Source organism: Hydractinia symbiolongicarpus, chromosome 7, assembly GCF_029227915.1.
Source record: "Hydractinia symbiolongicarpus strain clone_291-10 chromosome 7, HSymV2.1, whole genome shotgun sequence".
Taxonomy (NCBI): domain Eukaryota; kingdom Metazoa; phylum Cnidaria; class Hydrozoa; order Anthoathecata; family Hydractiniidae; genus Hydractinia; species Hydractinia symbiolongicarpus.
In genome coordinates, this window is record NC_079881.1 from 21,406,000 (window position 1) to 21,423,109 (window position 17,110).

At 33.3% G+C, this 17,110-nt stretch overlaps 2 protein-coding genes across 4 annotated transcripts; one reads left to right on the forward strand and one right to left on the reverse strand.

Moving 5' to 3' along the window:
* The first annotated feature begins 4,746 nt into the window (after nucleotides 1-4,746).
* LOC130649367 (uncharacterized) lies at nucleotides 4,747-10,171 on the forward strand. 3 transcript variants are annotated; one of them, XM_057455633.1, is made up of 2 exons: nucleotides 4,747-4,788; nucleotides 7,062-10,171. In XM_057455633.1, exon 2 carries the CDS (start codon nucleotides 7,885-7,887, stop codon nucleotides 9,505-9,507), a length of 1,623 nt encoding a protein of 540 aa, XP_057311616.1. In that variant the 5' UTR covers nucleotides 4,747-4,788; nucleotides 7,062-7,884; the 3' UTR covers nucleotides 9,508-10,171. The 3 variants fall into 3 exon arrangements, with proteins under 3 accessions (XP_057311616.1, XP_057311614.1, XP_057311615.1); XM_057455631.1 differs by lacking the exon at nucleotides 4,747-4,788 and adding an exon at nucleotides 4,801-6,506; XM_057455632.1 differs by lacking the exon at nucleotides 4,747-4,788 and adding an exon at nucleotides 6,513-6,923.
* A 3,927-nt stretch (nucleotides 10,172-14,098) lies between these two features.
* Nucleotides 14,099-16,748, reverse strand: LOC130649659 (androgen-induced gene 1 protein-like). The gene is made up of 2 exons (XM_057455996.1): nucleotides 16,609-16,748; nucleotides 14,099-15,332 (listed from the first exon to the last, which is right to left on the reverse strand). Exon 2 carries the CDS (start codon nucleotides 15,304-15,306, stop codon nucleotides 14,599-14,601), a length of 708 nt encoding a protein of 235 aa, XP_057311979.1. The 5' UTR covers nucleotides 15,307-15,332; nucleotides 16,609-16,748; the 3' UTR covers nucleotides 14,099-14,598.
* Between the last annotated feature and the right edge of the window lie 362 nt (nucleotides 16,749-17,110).

The following is a 17,110-nucleotide window of genomic DNA, read 5'->3' on the forward strand; positions in this document are numbered from 1 at the left end:
AACTTTTTTAATTTATTTACATTGTTACTTGCCCAGGATATATTACAATACGTTAAGTAGCTGTGTATAAAAGAAAAATATAGGTTCTTTAAGCAATGGAAATTTAAGTATCGTTTGGCCTTATATTATACCCCTAAGTTTTTAGAGATTTTATTTTCAAGGTTTTGTATATGTTTATTACATGTTATAATTCGTCTAAAAGTAAGCCAAGAAATTTAATTGTTTCTTCTCTCTTTATGTTTACGTTATTAATTTTAAGAGCTGGTAGTTTGAGTGGAATATTATCAGTTTTGTAGCGGTTATAGAATAACACATATTTAGTTTTACTTATATTAAGTGAGAGTTTATTTGCTTTAAACCATTCGTTTATATGCGCAAGTTCTTGGTTAGCTGTTTTAAATAAATCGACAATGTTAGTATGGGAGTCAAAAAGATTAGTATCGTCAGCAAATAGAATAAATCTCAACATTTTAGAGGAATTGTGTAAGTCGTTTATGTAGATTAAAAACAGTAAGGGTCCAAGAATGGATCCTTTTGGAACACCACATCTTATTAGTGAAAAGAGGTTTAATTTATTGTCGTATGCTATGCATTGTTTTCGGTTAGTCAAGTAATTTGTAAACCATTTCAAATTGTTGTTTTGCACACCGTAAGATCTTAGTTTGGATAAAAGAATATTATGATTTACAGTATCAAAAGTCTTTGAGAGATCAATGAATATCCCTAGTGTAAACAACCTTTTATTAAAGGATTCCAATAATTCACTTACCAATTCTATGACTGCATGGTCCGTCGAATGGTGCATTTGGAAACCAAATTGTTTGTCATATAAAATATTATTTCGTACTAGATGGTCGTAGAGACGGTTATACATTATTCTTTCAAGAACTTTCGAGAAACATGGCAATACGGAAATAGGTCTATAATTAGTAACATCGGAGTTTTCTCCTGATTTAAATATTGGTGTCACTCTAGCATTTTTTAATTGGTCTTGAAACTGTCTATACTTTAAGGAAAGACTAAGAATATAGAATAGAATAGAGATGGTTCAATAATATCATAACATTTTTTTACAATATTTACACTAATATCGTCAAGACCTGGACTTTTGTTTGGTTGTAATGATGAAAAAGCACTTCGCATTTCTTTTATGGTAAGTTCAGATTCACTCATTAGAGTATTGCAAGTATCTAAGTAAGAGCTGCGTGTTTTGTGGAAGATGGAATTTTAGCAGCTAGTTTTGGTCCAACATTGATAAAAAAATCGTTGAATTTGTTAGCAATTTTATCTTTTTGGAGTGTAAGTTTATTTTCAATTATAATTTGTTTTGGGAATTTCTCAATGTTGTCTTTGATTTTGCCAATTATTTTTTTAATAACGCTCTAGAGGTTTTCTTAGTATTCCCTATTGATTTCGCTATTTGATCTGCATAATAATTCTTTTTTGCTCGCTTTTTAAGTTTTTCAAAAATATTTTTATAGTTCTTGTATTTGTTTTCATTGGTGTAAGTTCTTTTTTTCAAAAACGCTTCATATAGTCGATGCTTCTTTTTAGATGATTTAATGGGACCTTTAGTAAACCATGGGTTTTCTAAAGTGCTTGTTTTTATACTTATTTTTTTTTTAGGAAATGATTTCTCATAAAGATTTATAAACATGCGCAAAAAACATCGTACGCGCCATTTGTATTTTTAGTTTCACTTACCACCTCCCAGTTTGCTTCTAAAAGAGATTGTCGAAACTTTTCTATGGAACATTCATTGATCTCTCGTTTAAAACTTGTCGGGGCAGATAACTTGTCAGGGAGAGACTCATCAGATAGTAAAAGGTCGAGAAATGGTCAGATACATCAGTTTCAATCACTCCAGTTTGATATTCGTTGTTATGAAAAGTTATTTGTGATTACGTTATCAATTATGGTATCAGATTTCAAAGTCACTCTCGTAGGTTTGGTTATTGTTGGAATAAGATTATGTTGAAGGAGCGTATTTACAAAGGTTTTTACTTCATTATTTGATGTATATTCAAGAATGTTTAAACTTAGATCTCCGGCAATGTAAATGTGCTTATTTAAGTGATCTAGTTTAGCGAGGTGTGATTTAAAGTGTCGTTTAAATTCTTTGAAGATTCCAGCAGGTTTTCTATACATAACAGTTACAATTATATTTCTAGTGTTTTTGTTTATAATTTCAACGGTTAATGATTCACAGTCGTCAGTTTATTTAAACTCAAGTTACTTCTTAATTTATGATTAATAGAGTTGTGTATAAAGAGACATGTACCACCACCTGTCCTATTTCCTGAAAGTAAGTTAGTTTTCACCTGTATTTTTGATTTCCGCCGCGTAAGGCGGAATCCTTAAAATCGCCTTGGAAGATAGAGAGATAGGGACCACCTATAGCCTGGACGCGCGGTGTTAAAGTATTTTACCCTGGGCCTGGAAGTTGTTTAATTTCTTAAAAGCCAATAGAAATGCGTTATTTGATTTTTTAGTCAATAAGGTCTCAGATTGTCAGAACCTGATATCGTGGCTTCCTGTGATGCTTTGTCTCGAAGTTCTTCGAGTTTCAGGTCCCACAGGCCAAAGTTTCTTGCCCAAAACAATCGGTTACCGTTCCTCTTGATATGTTTGAAACTCTAAATCAATGTTTTTGCAAACAGGAAGATGCTTTATCCAAAATGCCATTCCGTGGTTTAAAATTAACTCTTATTCAAAATACTTCGGCATTAAATATGGCTTCCTTTAGCCGCACTTATTACCCAGATCCCCGATTTACCCAGATTTTATTGCGGAAGTAGATATTTGGGTAAAACAGGAAAGAAATGTTGAATGATGATGTGTTTTTTTGGAAGAAATTTATTTACATTTTTTACAAAACCATTTCCTTCGTGACAAAGCTTGGATATTCGCAATGTTTGCACATTTATCGTGAAACCACTCCATGCACTTTAAACATTCCACCATTTCATCGTCCGTATTGTATGGCATACGGCAATCGCAATATATTTCTACCAAATTTGTTTTTTCGGCCTTAAAGTTCTCTTTCTTGCGCGTAGCTTACTTGGAAAGGGAGTCATTTGACCAGCATCTAGACATGACAGAAGGTGTGGACGAAGAGAATCATTGCCATATATCTTATCGCATGCGTTTTCACCGAATGCTAATGATGTAGCAAAAGCAATCGAAAACAGGCCGCAGTCAACTCCATTTTTCTGTTGCTGAACAGGCATAACATCGATAACAAGTTCTTCTGATTGGCAGTAAGAAAAGGCGGCAATTTGATTTGCAACATCTACGGAAACGTTTCCACTTGTCAAGCTATCAAAAATTTGGCAATACCTGTAGTCAATTTTGTTGTTGTTGACATTTGCCACGCATATCCAGTGCAAAGAACCAGCATGAAGCAACTGGATGTAATTTTCTTCGTATTTCACGATGTCAAAACTTTGCGTCTTCCCAACAACCGTGTCTTGAAATCCGCCTATGGTTGGGAATTGTGACACCAAAAGACTCTGTGCGATGTTTATTGACTCGTCAGTTAACATTTGTTTGTTAACAATGGCGCTTCTTTCTTCTTTAGAGAAAAGTAACTTCCTTCTTTTCGGCAAAGAAGTGTCACACTCAGACACATGTGTTATCATAACTTCGTCATCTTCAGGAGTGTATTCGTCCTGTGGTAGTTAGATAGATGAGCAGAAAATGGTCAGACTAAAACGGCAAAACGAGTAATGGAAAAATAAATGCGCTTACTTTGAAGTATGGGAAAAAGGCGATGTCACGAATTATGATTTTTGCTGGACAACCAAGTTTTTTCGAATTTTGAACCATAAACCGAGCCTTACTGTATACCTTGCGATGTGTTTGAGAATCCTATAGATAAGAAAAAGGTTATTATTTTTCCTTTCTTTTTCCTTTTCAGATTTCAAAGCAAAGGTAAAACATACTTTTCCTTTGATTTTTTCATCCTGTATTTTCTTCTTTTTCAATATGCCATGATCTACGCCGTGCGTGCAATCTAGCGACTTTTTTCCAACAATCACAAAAGGAGTTCCGAACCAAAGGATTTGTTGGGGTGACTCCTTGTTCTTGATATCTTCGAAGAGAATCTTGTGATTTCTTAAATTAATATCTAAAAAATTAAGTTGGTAACACACACAAAGATTTTCTTTTTTAAAGAAGACTACTGCTTTTTGTTTCTCTTGGTCAAAAGATCAATTTTTTTTATTATAACTTAAAACTCACCAGCAACTCCGAATGATTTATCTTTTTGATAAACAGAGAAATGGGATAATGATTTTATCTCGAGATTTCTAACTGCTACATCGACATCTTCCATGGATTCGAATATATATTTCTGTTTTTCTTTACAATCTACGAAGTATCCGGTGGAAAAAAATTTTCGATTTTGATTTACTTCTAGCTTTTATTTTTTCTTTATGATATCCAAGAATAATAAAAAAAACTTTGACAACTTATCATCTAGATTTTCATTATTCGTTTTATTTATTTCCATTATTGAACGATGATTACAGTTCGAAAGGTTTTATTTTAGTTGAAAACTACAACGGTATACAAAATCTCAAAAACACGTGCGTGTGCCTCCAGCAGGCTTTTTCCGCGAACTCCTGCTAAATGCGCACCCAATGCATTTCGGTGTATTACGCAACAAAACGTCATATTTGAATGACGTAATTCTAATAATAATTTAAATTTAAAACCACGGAATGGCATTTTGGATAAAGCATCTTCCTGCAAAACAGGGTCGGTTTGGTTGATGAGACTTCTCAGGTAAAAAATGCTGTATGTTCTAGCTAGTTTGTTACTTAGCTATGTTAAAGTGATTTACATTTGCGATTCTTCAGAGTGTTTAAAGCTCTTACTTAAGCTACGCATTTCCCTAGCATTTCTGTCCAACTATAAAATGGCCTTCCTTATATGTAGTTAGGGATCAAACCCATTACCTGACTTAACAGTTTAGATAGATAGATAGATGTGCATATTGTACATGGCTAGCCTCACAAATATCGAGGGATATACCCTGTCTATTATTTCCAGGAGGGGCCATGGCGTAGATGGAGAGTCCTAGAGTATTTAATGCTCATTTTGAGCTACGCAGACCCAATTAAAGCCTGCGCTCTACTAGACAACTCCCGACAACATCCAACGGCCCACACAGTGTGCCATCTTCCCAATTTCCCTCACATGGCTTGGGTTAACCCGGGGCTATGGTAACATTCACTCGCCCATGTTGAATCGCTGTCACAGAGTACGAGAGCTATAACCACTAATCTACGGCGCCACATTGGGTTTGGGAACCAAAACTGATGATTAATAGCCTAAAAGGTGCAGTAGTTTTCAGGAAAGTTTGACCGATTTAAGCTACATTTGCATGTCATGTAGCTAACTAGCTACAGACTGTATTGCATATAAAGTTTCACATAAAGAGCGTAAAATAAATGTTTTCTTATATTTAACACGACCATCGTTATAATGCAGTATCAGCAGCAGATCAGAATTACAAACTTTGACAAGCAAATCTACAGTGCAATTTTCTGATAATATTCTTCATGAACTTTATGAAAAGGGCTGTGTACTTTTGTATTAAGATAACAAGTCCTTTATTAATTGCTATTTTGTTTTGTACACAAATACTCAAAAAACATTTTTATAAATTTGAATCCTAAATCGAACATTTTTTCTTACATATTTTGGCCTATGGACTACATTGTGTTACATTGTGTTACAAGCAAAACATTTTGCTCCATAAAAAACCTGACATACGAGCTTAATTTGTATGTAAGTGTGTCGTCACTTACATAAATAAGGTTATGAATAAAAATTCTCCCTGATGTGCACAAAAACATGTGAATGTAGCTTTAAAAAGCATCAAGCATACTGTACATATTTACTATATTATCCAGTTTCCCTGTTATTCAAGTAATCCTGCCTTTTTTGCCATGGATTGTAAAAAATATTTTCAAAATTAGCATACACTATCTGTGGAAGAAATTTTTGTGAAACTTTTTTTTGCAGAACTTTGGGCCAAATCTGCAAAAATGTTCCACAGAAATTTTAGAAATCAGTCAAATACGGTTCTAAAAAATTATTCTGCAAAATTTTCCATTTCAGCTAGCCGCAACAATTAAAAAAATTTTTATTTCTCCATACTTTGATTTCTTTAGGATCTAAGTTATTAAGTTCTATGTTGCTCATTTGTAAATGCCCTAACTTCTGAATACTATGTTAGACAAAATACTGATTTTGCCTCTGCTAAAATAATTAAACTTTAGGCAACCAAAAATTAATACTGCACATTTCGCATATATTCTGCAAATTGAAGCATTTTTGTGTACCACTCACCCACAAAAATAAGTTTCAGGAAAATTTATTGTGCAAATAATTTGTACCCTTGGTAAGTTTAGGCTGTTACAACAATTTTGAATGCATATTGAAATTGAAAAAAAAAAGTTATAAAGGTATTGCTTATAGCCTGGAAAAGATTTGAGGTAGGTGTTTATACGTCTTATGCTTCATATTTCCAAACTTTGTTAAAAATACCTAAGTTTTGCTAAAAAAAAATACTACACTCAGGTTTTTTACCCAAAAATAATTCAACATATCCGGCCTATATATCCTGCAATATAGGATTCCTGCTAAACCCACCTCTATTTGTTGGTTAAAACACTAATCCAGTGGTGAAGTAATAATAGACTAGAGTAAATATGGTATTCTTGGTCACTGTTGAATATAACATTTTAGGGATGCTTTTAGGCAAGTTTAGGAACTTTCAAAAAAATTAAATATTTATAAAACTTCCAAAATTTGTCTTTGAACACGAGGTATTCTTTTTGGAAAGACAGACATCACAAATACTTGGCGTTTCACAGTATCACCTGATTTTTTTATCAAAACTTCATAAAATGGTGAAATATTTTATTTTATCTTGCATTTATACCTGTCATCTTTAAATATATAGGGCACAGAACAATATCACATTAATGTGCTAAGATTATTTTGAGTTCTTCATATATGTTTTTTTAGTATTTTTCTTTCTTTTTTAGGTCAGCCATAATCTAACACAGCCATTATCAGCATTTCCAAAAAAATGTTGACAGAGTAAACTGCAAACATTAATTTGTGAAAAATGAATCACTAAAACTAATATATATTTATATAATTTATTTTAGTCTTATTTTGGTTAATAGTATTTGAAAATTTTTAGAACTTTCTAGGTAGATCCCGAGTTTTTATACTTTTTATAACTGTGTGTAAATCTGTATATTTTTGTTATTTATTCAGGTGTAATTAAATTGAAGTATATCTAAATTGCGTTATTTGTCGCCCATATTTAATACTTTTCAGACCAGGTTACTTTAACCCCTTTTTTATATAAGAACAATGTTATAAGAACATGAACCTTAGACTCACAATCCCAGACTCAAATCATTGTTTTTACAACTAAAACTACTTAAGAAATGGAATAGTCAAAAAGCCTCAAAAAGCGGTTAAGTCACATAGTTTTGCGCAATTATTCAATCATTTATCCTGTTTTTAAATTGGAAATCTCAGCCTTGGGTCGACCATTGTACGTTTTGCTCTGTGGAAAGTTTCTCTTGACAAGGCGGAAATCTTCAAGCCTTGAGGATTTTTGTTCTCTTTGAATTCCCTTGTGATCAGTCTATCATAAACAATTCGCGAGAATTTTCCGTTTTCCCTCTCTTTTTTCATTTGTACTCTCAATTCCTTTCTTATTTCGTTTGTTGCATCCGAAAAATCCTCATTAATGTAGATGTTCGTGTCCTTTAATCTGTTAGCATTTTTTAATATTAGGGTTTTGTCTTTGTAATTCCCCGTTCCCTCTATACGGCTAATTCGCAATGCATTATGGTAGTTGTATTCCGCGAAAACGTAAACAAACCATTCGTAGTAACAAAAATGGCCGAACAAGTACACTTCATCCTTAATTCTACTCAAAACCAAAGCGATATACAAAATTCTAATCAAGACAACAGTTTTTTTCAAAACTTGGGCTCTCCTGCAAGCATTGGCTCAAACTTTTCATCAAGTTCAAGCTTTTTATTGCAAGCTAAAAGTAAAGGAGGAGGGATAACTTGCTGTGTACCTCTCTGTCAAAACAACTCAAAGAAGAATCCAGACTTATCTTTTTATGTCATTCCTAAAGACTCAGAGCTTCGAAAGAAATGGCTTTTTATGATCAGTAGAAAGGATTTTGTACCTTCTACATCGCATAGAGTTTGCTCTGTTCATTTCACTGGTGGAAAGAAGACATATATGAACAATGTTCCCACAATAGTCCCAAAAACTATCAAACCAACAGCTAGCAAACCAAGAAAAACTCTCAACAGTACAAACTGTAAATTGCAACTATTTTCTCCTGTGAGGGCTACGACAAATGACATTGCTGCAGAATTATCTGTGGAGGAAGAGTTAAAACAAGAGTTGGAAAAATTGAGAGCCGAAATTAGTTGTATGAGAATTCATGAAAAGGAACTTGATCGAACTATTGAAAAACAACAAGCCACTATAAGTGACATAGCATTTTCAATTGACCGGTTTAAACACAATGAAGCACACTTTAAGTTTTATACCGGATTCGAATCTTATAAATTATTCAAAGCAGTTTTAGAATATTTACAACCAGCTGCAAATAAACTAATATATTGGGGTTCAAATACTAACACTGAAAATACAAAAAATATAAACTCTACAAAACGAGGCCGATCACGATCATTGAGCGCAGAAGAAGAATTCTTTATGATACTGGTTCGAATTCGATGTGGACTTTTGTTAGAAGATATGGCTGTTCGATTTAATATGTCGACAAGTCACATAAGCAGAATATTGATTACATGGACAGATTTTTTACATTCACAATTCCGTATGCTTCCAATATGGGCTTCAAAAGAAACAGTACAAAATAGAATGCCGAAATGTTTTCAAAAAAGTTACCCAAATACCCGTGTCATATTAGATTGTACAGAAGTATTTGTGGAAATGCCTACGTCATATCGCACACAGTCCAGTACCTTTTCAAATTACAAACACCATAATACAGCAAAAGGATTAGTCGGAATAGCTCCTGATGGATCAGTGACATTTGTCTCTGATTTGTATGGTGGACGCTTTTCGGATAAACGAATAACAAAAGATAGTGGTATATACGATTTGCTAGAGCCTGGGGATTCTGTGATGGCTGATAGAGGATTTGAGCTCGAGGAAGATTTACCTGATGGAGTAACATTAAATATTCCACCATTTTTAGATGGAAAACCTCAGCTAAGTTTATTAGAGGAAAACGAAACTAGAAGAATAGCATCTGTACGTGTACATGTCGAACGAGCAATCGAACGTATAAAAAATTACCGAATTTTACAAACAGTTTTCAAACTATCAATGGCTGCTGAACTCAATAAGATATGGGTTATTTGTTGTTATTTAGTTAATTTTTTACCACAGTTGGTACCAGATGTAAATACGAATGACTAAAAATTATAAACTTTCGTACACTATATATATATATATACTAGATCATGAAATATAAAGACAAAACAATATTGTGAGGAAACAATTTTATTTACTCACACTGTTGTTCTGTAATGTTGCTGTGCATGAAAGTGAAATAAAAGTGTGTTAGCTCAGGCAAAGTAATTCTGTTCCATTTTTCCTTTTGAAAAACTATTGTTTCCACATGTCGGTCAACTTTTGTATAAACAATAAAATCAATTTCATTGACTTGTGTTACTGCCATCACACCTTGACATTGGTGAAAATAATTATGTCTTTCTTTGAGTTTTGGCTTGCCATTCGATATTTGTAAAAAAAAATTTTTATCTTTGCATGCGTCAGAAATAGAGCAATCCTTTTTTGAATATGGGCACTTCACCTCAATCAATCGAGCATTCCCATTCAAAGTTGTTGCGCCATCAGGACTTGCACCTAACCACGGCCATTTTGGATTAATAACGAAACCACATTTTTCGACTTCAATATTTTTCTCGGTTTGATACCAGTTTAGAGCATTAACTTCATTTTCTAAGCCCCATTTGCAGGCCTCTGATGTAAAGTTTTTATTTTTATTTAGACATTTTTGTAATATGCTTTTTGGATGTATATTTTTTCTTCTATTTATAATAGATCCAAAATTGGATGATGTTATGCGTTTCTTTCTTTCTGTGTACCACATATCACATTTATACTGAGTACATGTGGATTTTTCTATGTCTCGAACTTGTTCGGCATTGACATGAATGAAATTGTTTACAAATGACTTTTGCTCATCTGATAACTCTGCTATTTCTGGTTCAAAGTCAAGAGCCTGCAAAAATAAATTAACTGTCGGACGTAATTCAACTGTTTCACTGTTTGTCTGTTCAAAATTAAATTCTTTTATAGATGTGTCATAAAATGATGATGGTTTATAGTCATTTCCTTGTAATAAATATGCCATTGAAGTTCCTTGCCCTATTTCAAATAAGTCTGTCGCTAATTTTTTGACTTTTTCGGTTGAGGGCTCATGTGCAAACAGTGGTGTAGAACAAAATTTTCTATTTCCTGTGACCAACGGTCTTTTGCGACTTTCATTTGTGTCTTTCGTAAGGTCTGCTTTCTCGAATGCCATTGCAGAAAATTTTATTGGTGCAGAATTTGCACTTTCTCCAGGTACATGCCATTTTTGTAACAAATCTGTGCATGTCTCACCACTTCTTTGACACAGGTGGACATAAACAGAATATTTTTCTCTTTTCATGGAAGCAGCTACAAAACATTTCACAAGAAAAGTTAATTTTTCAGCCATAACATTACTTTTAACTCTCACTTTCTTCACGTAGCTCTCCTTGAATAGTTGGTATCCAAGAATTTTATGCTTTGTAGCACCCTTCGGCTTGCTATCACAGCTATTTCCAAGAACTAAATATTGGTGAATTTTCTCCTGGGTGATCGAAGGCATAGCTGCAAGATCAGTTGACCATTGACTTATATCTTCGTGTGTTCTTTCCTCCACTTCTTCGTCCCTCTCGGCATTTGTTAATTCTTTAAAAACAGGTCTTGGTACCACACAAGAGCTTTGAGAAAAGCTAGGCCCAAGATCTGTAGAGCTTAAAATTATATCTAAATCTGTATCCTTATTTATTACTTCCATTTCGACTTCTTTCACTCCTAAAACCTCACTAACTAACAATATTTAAATGTTTACATCAATAACACGGGTTTTGGATAAGGGAGATAATGATTTTCTTGAGGAGATTTGAAAATTATCACAAACAATAACGGCTTTTTGTTATTATCGCCACAATAAAAAGAATGCTGTTATTTATTTACAAACTCTCGCTTCTGGGAGGGAAAACTGTAGAATACAACTACCATAATGCATTGCGAATTAGCCGTATAGAGGGAACGGGGAATTCAGTAATTTGAATATTATTGTCCGTGGTCTGGCGTTATCTTGTGCTGTATTTTCTTCGATTTCCTCTGAATTCTCTCCCGCTGTTTCACCAATCCCATCTATACGAAGATTGTGTCGACGATTTCTGTCTTCTAGTGTTCGTATTTTGTGTTTCAGTTCTGTTTGTTTTTCTACGTATATTTTTTCTTTTGTTACTCGTTGCTGTTCGTTCGTTTGTTTAATCTCTTCAATCTTTTCGTTTAATGCTTTATCCATGTCCTTTATTTTGTCATCAATTAACCCTTGTGTAAATTCAAGGCTTGTTTTAAATTCACCAACCGTTGATTCCAATTCCTTTTGTTTGTTTTCTATTAGTTCGATTCTTTCGTTAAAACTTTTTACTTGCTGTGTCAGTTTTTCAATTTTTTCAGTTACAATTTTTGCGTTGCCTGTAATTATATTTAACAATGGCTGTTTTTGAATCTGAAACTTTTCTTTCATGAGTTCGGTTATCTCTTCAATTGATGCCATTATGATTAAAAAATTTAAATTAAATTAAATTAATGATTGCAACAAAAATATTTTTAATTTTACTAGAAAAATTCTTCAGCTCAAAAAACACGTCTGCTCTAAATGCCAACGTTTTCGAAAAACATAACATTTGTTTACAATACCGTGATGTACCACAAACGAACTTTATCCCATAAAACGCATAAAACGTCCCATACTAAACAACTTCCTGAGCTTGCCTCGGAAAAAATCAACAAATGAAATAATTTTCAACCATCATGACCGACACACTTTAGAAAACCTTACCAGCCTGAGCATCCCAAATAGGGAAATGCCGTCTCTTCTTTTTTCACTACAATATTCCAAACTAGATCTTTTCCTTCTTTCGACTAAAACGCTGTGTACACGTACGTACCAAACCTCGTTACCGGCAGCGCGTGTTGTTTCTTTTGATTATAAGCCCCCAGCATTTTTTAAGCCCCTCGATTAAGCGCCCATGCAAAAAATCCAAAAATTTAATAAGCGCCCAGGGCGCTTGTTCGGTTTATTACGGTAAAAAATATAAAAACAAGAGATGTGTTTATTACGAAAATAAATAATTGTAATCGGATAAGAAAGATAAACTCCTTTTCAAATTTTGCGTGTATTTTTTGGCAGATCATCCAATCCGTAACGTTTTTTACGTGGAGTTATTTTTGCGAATTTCGTCAATAATAACAAAACTCGCAAAAATTCATTTACACAAAAATAAATCCGAATAATGTAGTCCCGCGTATTATCGGACAAAAAATTAGAAAAACTAGTCTGCTGCTGTTTGAATGAAATGAGCAAGTTTCTCTATATTCCCAATAGGTAAATTACACGGCAAATTTGCCGGCGAAATATATGATATCATGTGCTGTTTTTTTTTTTGTTTTGATGTTTTTTCGAAACAATTCATTCTTCAAAGAGTAAATACAGTTCCATTTTTAGCGGCTGAAAATTTCACTATGTAAATAGAATGCTGAAAAGAATTACAAAAAATAACTATTTCGATTTTTAATGCTCAGGAGTTTCCACAGATTCTTCTCCATGTTCAAAATTTGCATCATCAAGCTCGTACACAGAACCCTTTTTGTCTTTCTGCCTAAGTCACAAAGAGAGAAAGACCTAACGTTTCCATTGCCATCGCTCATCAAAGTATTCTTATTTTTACAAGGTTATACTTATTTTGCAATCTCGGGTTGTGATGTAGCGATTTATTGGTATGCGAGGATGTATTGCTGCACGTAATTTGAGATTACAGACAGTTGCGACTTCAAGTGTATTGGAGGATTAAAATACTAGTAGAAAAAAACACCACAAAATCAATACACACAAATGCATTTTATGACCGGGTTGGTCAGTCACGTATGCAACCAGGTTGGTCAGTTAGTTAATTCAACTGAGTTTGAGTTGTCAGTTGTTTATCCAAACAATTTAGTCGAGCATTTTAACGTCGGTTTTCGTCTTTCGTGGTAGAATTGCGTGATGGAATTACAAAGATCAACGAATTGCGTGCGTGTGTTTCTTATTCGATTAATCCAAAGGTGGATCCTTATCTTGGTTACGTATCTTCCAAATTGACACAGTTAAGTCTATGATATCATGCATATTTCTCTTACATCATGCGAAAACTGGTCTATTACAAAAAAGAAAAAACCCAGGGCATGACCTTGAACACAGGCCTATTTTTCTCTCTACGCCACTACGTTTTATGTGGCCTAAAGGTGGGTTTCGAGATTGAGGGTGCACGCATAATTCTGGTGTAAAAGCTTTACTCATTTTACGATGTTGTATTAAACCAACCTCGTTTTAGATCGTTGATGATGGATTTACCGTAAGAATAAGATGGTATAGCTAAAAAAAATATTGTGCATTGTACAAAATAAATTGTAGTTTGCCCACTTTGAAAATTCTTTGCTACTCAATTTGTACGAGGCCAAATATAAAGAACAAAAAAAACAAATGCAATCTTACGTTACGTTGGTCATACACCGGCCGTTTTCTAGTCAATCTCTTTTCAAAAAGCGGACACCTAATTAGCGGACACTCTAATTAGCGGGAAATATTTTCTGAACCATAGAGCAAATGTGGCTTCTTTCTCTCTTCAATTAGCGGACAATTCAATAAAATCAAAAACAAGCAAAGAAAAATAGACAAAAATGAATAGTTTTTCTAACATTTATTTCAAACATTTTGCAACATTTGTGTCCAGCTTCTCCCCAATTTTCTTTACAACCACTTTATCAGCTTTTCATGGTTGATAGAACTAAGCGTTTAGAGAGGAAAGAGAAACTCTCTCCTCCATTAAGAAGAGACCAAAGACCGTCAACAATTAATTAAAAATTTCAAAATATAATCTTTAATCACTTATCCATCATTTGTTAAAATTTGTTTGAAAGACTTTTAAAGATCTGTGAAGATTGAAAGTTTGGTTTGTTATCATTATGTTAATATTAAAATATTATCATTTGTTATTTTTCCTTTGTGATACAAAAATCGGCTTTAATTTCTAATTTGCGGCTTAAAATGTTAGACTTTCCAAAAGGCGGACACTTCAAATTAGCGGACACTTTAGTTGATGGTGTCCGCTAATTGGAGAGTACACTATAGTCACAAAATTTAAATCCGTGGCACATATTCTAAAAAAATTCTATTTCGTCTTAACAAATTTTCTTCGTTTGTTTTAACTCAGCTTTCCACCACCAACAAGTCAGGAGTACAGCTATCTTATGAAGCGCCGATCCGAACAAAAAAGCGCCAGCAAAAAACAAAACACGCTGCACTATATTCATTCCTCTCAAGAATGGATACACCCAGAAGTTACCACGATATGCTACCCACAGAATCCACATCAGATAAGTAGCTGCGTACAATACCCAACCGATGCATCCTTTGAAAAAACTGACGCTTGGCTTATGAAAGGTAATCAAGGTTTCCAACAACGATGTTACAATCGGTCCCGTATGAATGGCTTGATTGTAAAATCCATAAGGGTGCATATATTTTCTTTTGAAGGCTGGTAACATTAAATCTGGTTCGATTGCGTATATCCCCCAAAATAAAATGCTAACGGTAAGAGATACTGGAAAAAGTACACCGAGAAATATATAATCGAGTATCTCTCGGCTACGGTTTTTTTGGTTTCGTTGAAGCTTTTCTTTGTTGACAACTAAGTCTTTCAAATCCACCAGAGTGGCGTAACCGAAGTAGAAAATCGATAAAAAAATATTCAACACTGTCAGGTACTTGTATCTACCACCATAGATAAGATTGGATCCCGGTATGACAATCGGATTGTATTCTGTGTACACATAGAATGTGAAAGTAGAGAAGTGGTACAACAACTGTAACGCGATTTTAGACGCCATCTTTAAATCTCGTTTTCAATGTTTGTCTAGTAAAAAAAATGTAATTTGATGCTTCGTCGATAATTCTTGCTGGACATTAGTGTTTGTAAACATACCTACTGGATTTATATTTCTATTTGACAATTTTATAGTTAGTTAAAAATACTTTAAGTGCAGAACTTCAAGAAAATATTTCTTTAAGCGTGTTATAAACACGATTTTTTAACATAGAAACGCCTACACTTTATGTTCTTATTTTTTGAACTTTACCAGAATGAAATCATTGTTTGTATAATTCATAAATATAAAACTGAAGGAAATATTAAAATTATACGTTGAAACGCATGGTTCAGTAGAGAAAACAGATAATTATTATTGTGGAAAGTTTAATCATTCCTTGAACATGGTAGTTTAAAAAAACTAACTAGATGTTTTAACAAAAAATGGGAAATAGTTAGACTGACAGATGGTGATGAAGAGTTTTAGGATTGGATGAAATAGATAGTGTGGAAGTTTTGTTGTTTTAAAACAATGTCTATTCGTGCAAAAAGAAAATTAGTAATCGTGGACCCCCATTTTTTTTTGTTCTTAATCTATATGAAGATGGAAATTCAGGCTTAGCACGTTCATAATATGTTCTTAACTTTTTACAGAATCTCAACCTCAACGTTCTTATAAACTAGGTTCTTATTAAAAAACGTGTATTAGCGAATTAATTTAATCTCAGTTTCAATTTTTTGTTTTGATAATGAAAGAATACGATTTTAGGTTCAATCCTTAAAATTCTTAAGGTTAACTTTTGGTGATTGGCAAAAGTTAATACCATGAAATTTTCTACAACATCCATTCCTTAATGCTTATGCAAATGCAAAAGTTTCACAAATAAATGAATAAAAGTTTCTATCCGCAGAAGTTTTTACATTTAGTGTATTTATATGAAAGAAATACTGTAAGTCCTAAGTAGGATAGAATGTTTCCATGCAATAATTCGAGCATAATAAGTACCGGTGAAAAAATCTTTTTTTTAAGCCGCTAGTAAGACGATTAAAGTAAAAGAAGAAATATTGTGTTTTAGCAAAAAAGCACATCCACTAAAATAGTTGGTAAGCACATCCACTAAAATAGTTAATTAGATATACTCTCGGGTATTCAAAAAGCACGTAAATATTTTCTCAGAGAATCATAAAAGTATGCGCAGTAACATGTTCGTTTGCAAGTGTTAATTAGTCTTAGCAACAGATCCGCCAAAACTTCTTCTCCAGAAATTCTAACATAATTCTAATTATCACTTCATGTAACTTTAGTCAATATATTAAACCTTACAAGACAACGCCAGATAACTTTATGACTTCAAACTGACCATAAAAATTGTTATCGAAAGTAATAAAACTTTGACATCGGCTCTAACGCTACTTTGAATTTTGTATCATACACTGATCACATGCCACCCTCCTTCGCTCTTATACATGTCACCCTCCCTTACATTTCTTGCTTGGAACACTCCCACACACTTCTTCCCTTCTCACCCTCCTTCACTCTTTATGACATGTTAAACTTCTTCCACTCTTCATAATGTCACCCTTTTTATGTCACTCTCCATCGCATTAAAATACGAGAACATAAAACACAAGACAACAAAATAAATTCACTTGAAAAATTTTTTTACGCAATTAAAGTAAGGTTTGACAAAAATAATTAAAAAATTAAATTTATTCATTCTGATCTATATATCTTGTCTCTATGTAGCTAGTTTAAACCAAAATGAAAATGCAACTTTTGTATAACTGCCACGAATAAAATGAAAATATGTTGCACAACAAATGCT

What these genes read in the sequence shown, in the direction of transcription:
- LOC130649367 (XM_057455633.1), top strand. Translation starts at nt 7,885, where the DNA reads ATGGTAGTTGTATTCCGCGAAAACGTAAACAAACCATTCGTAGTAACA.
- LOC130649659 (XM_057455996.1), bottom strand. Translation starts at nt 15,306, where the DNA reads ATGGCGTCTAAAATCGCGTTACAGTTGTTGTACCACTTCTCTACTTTC.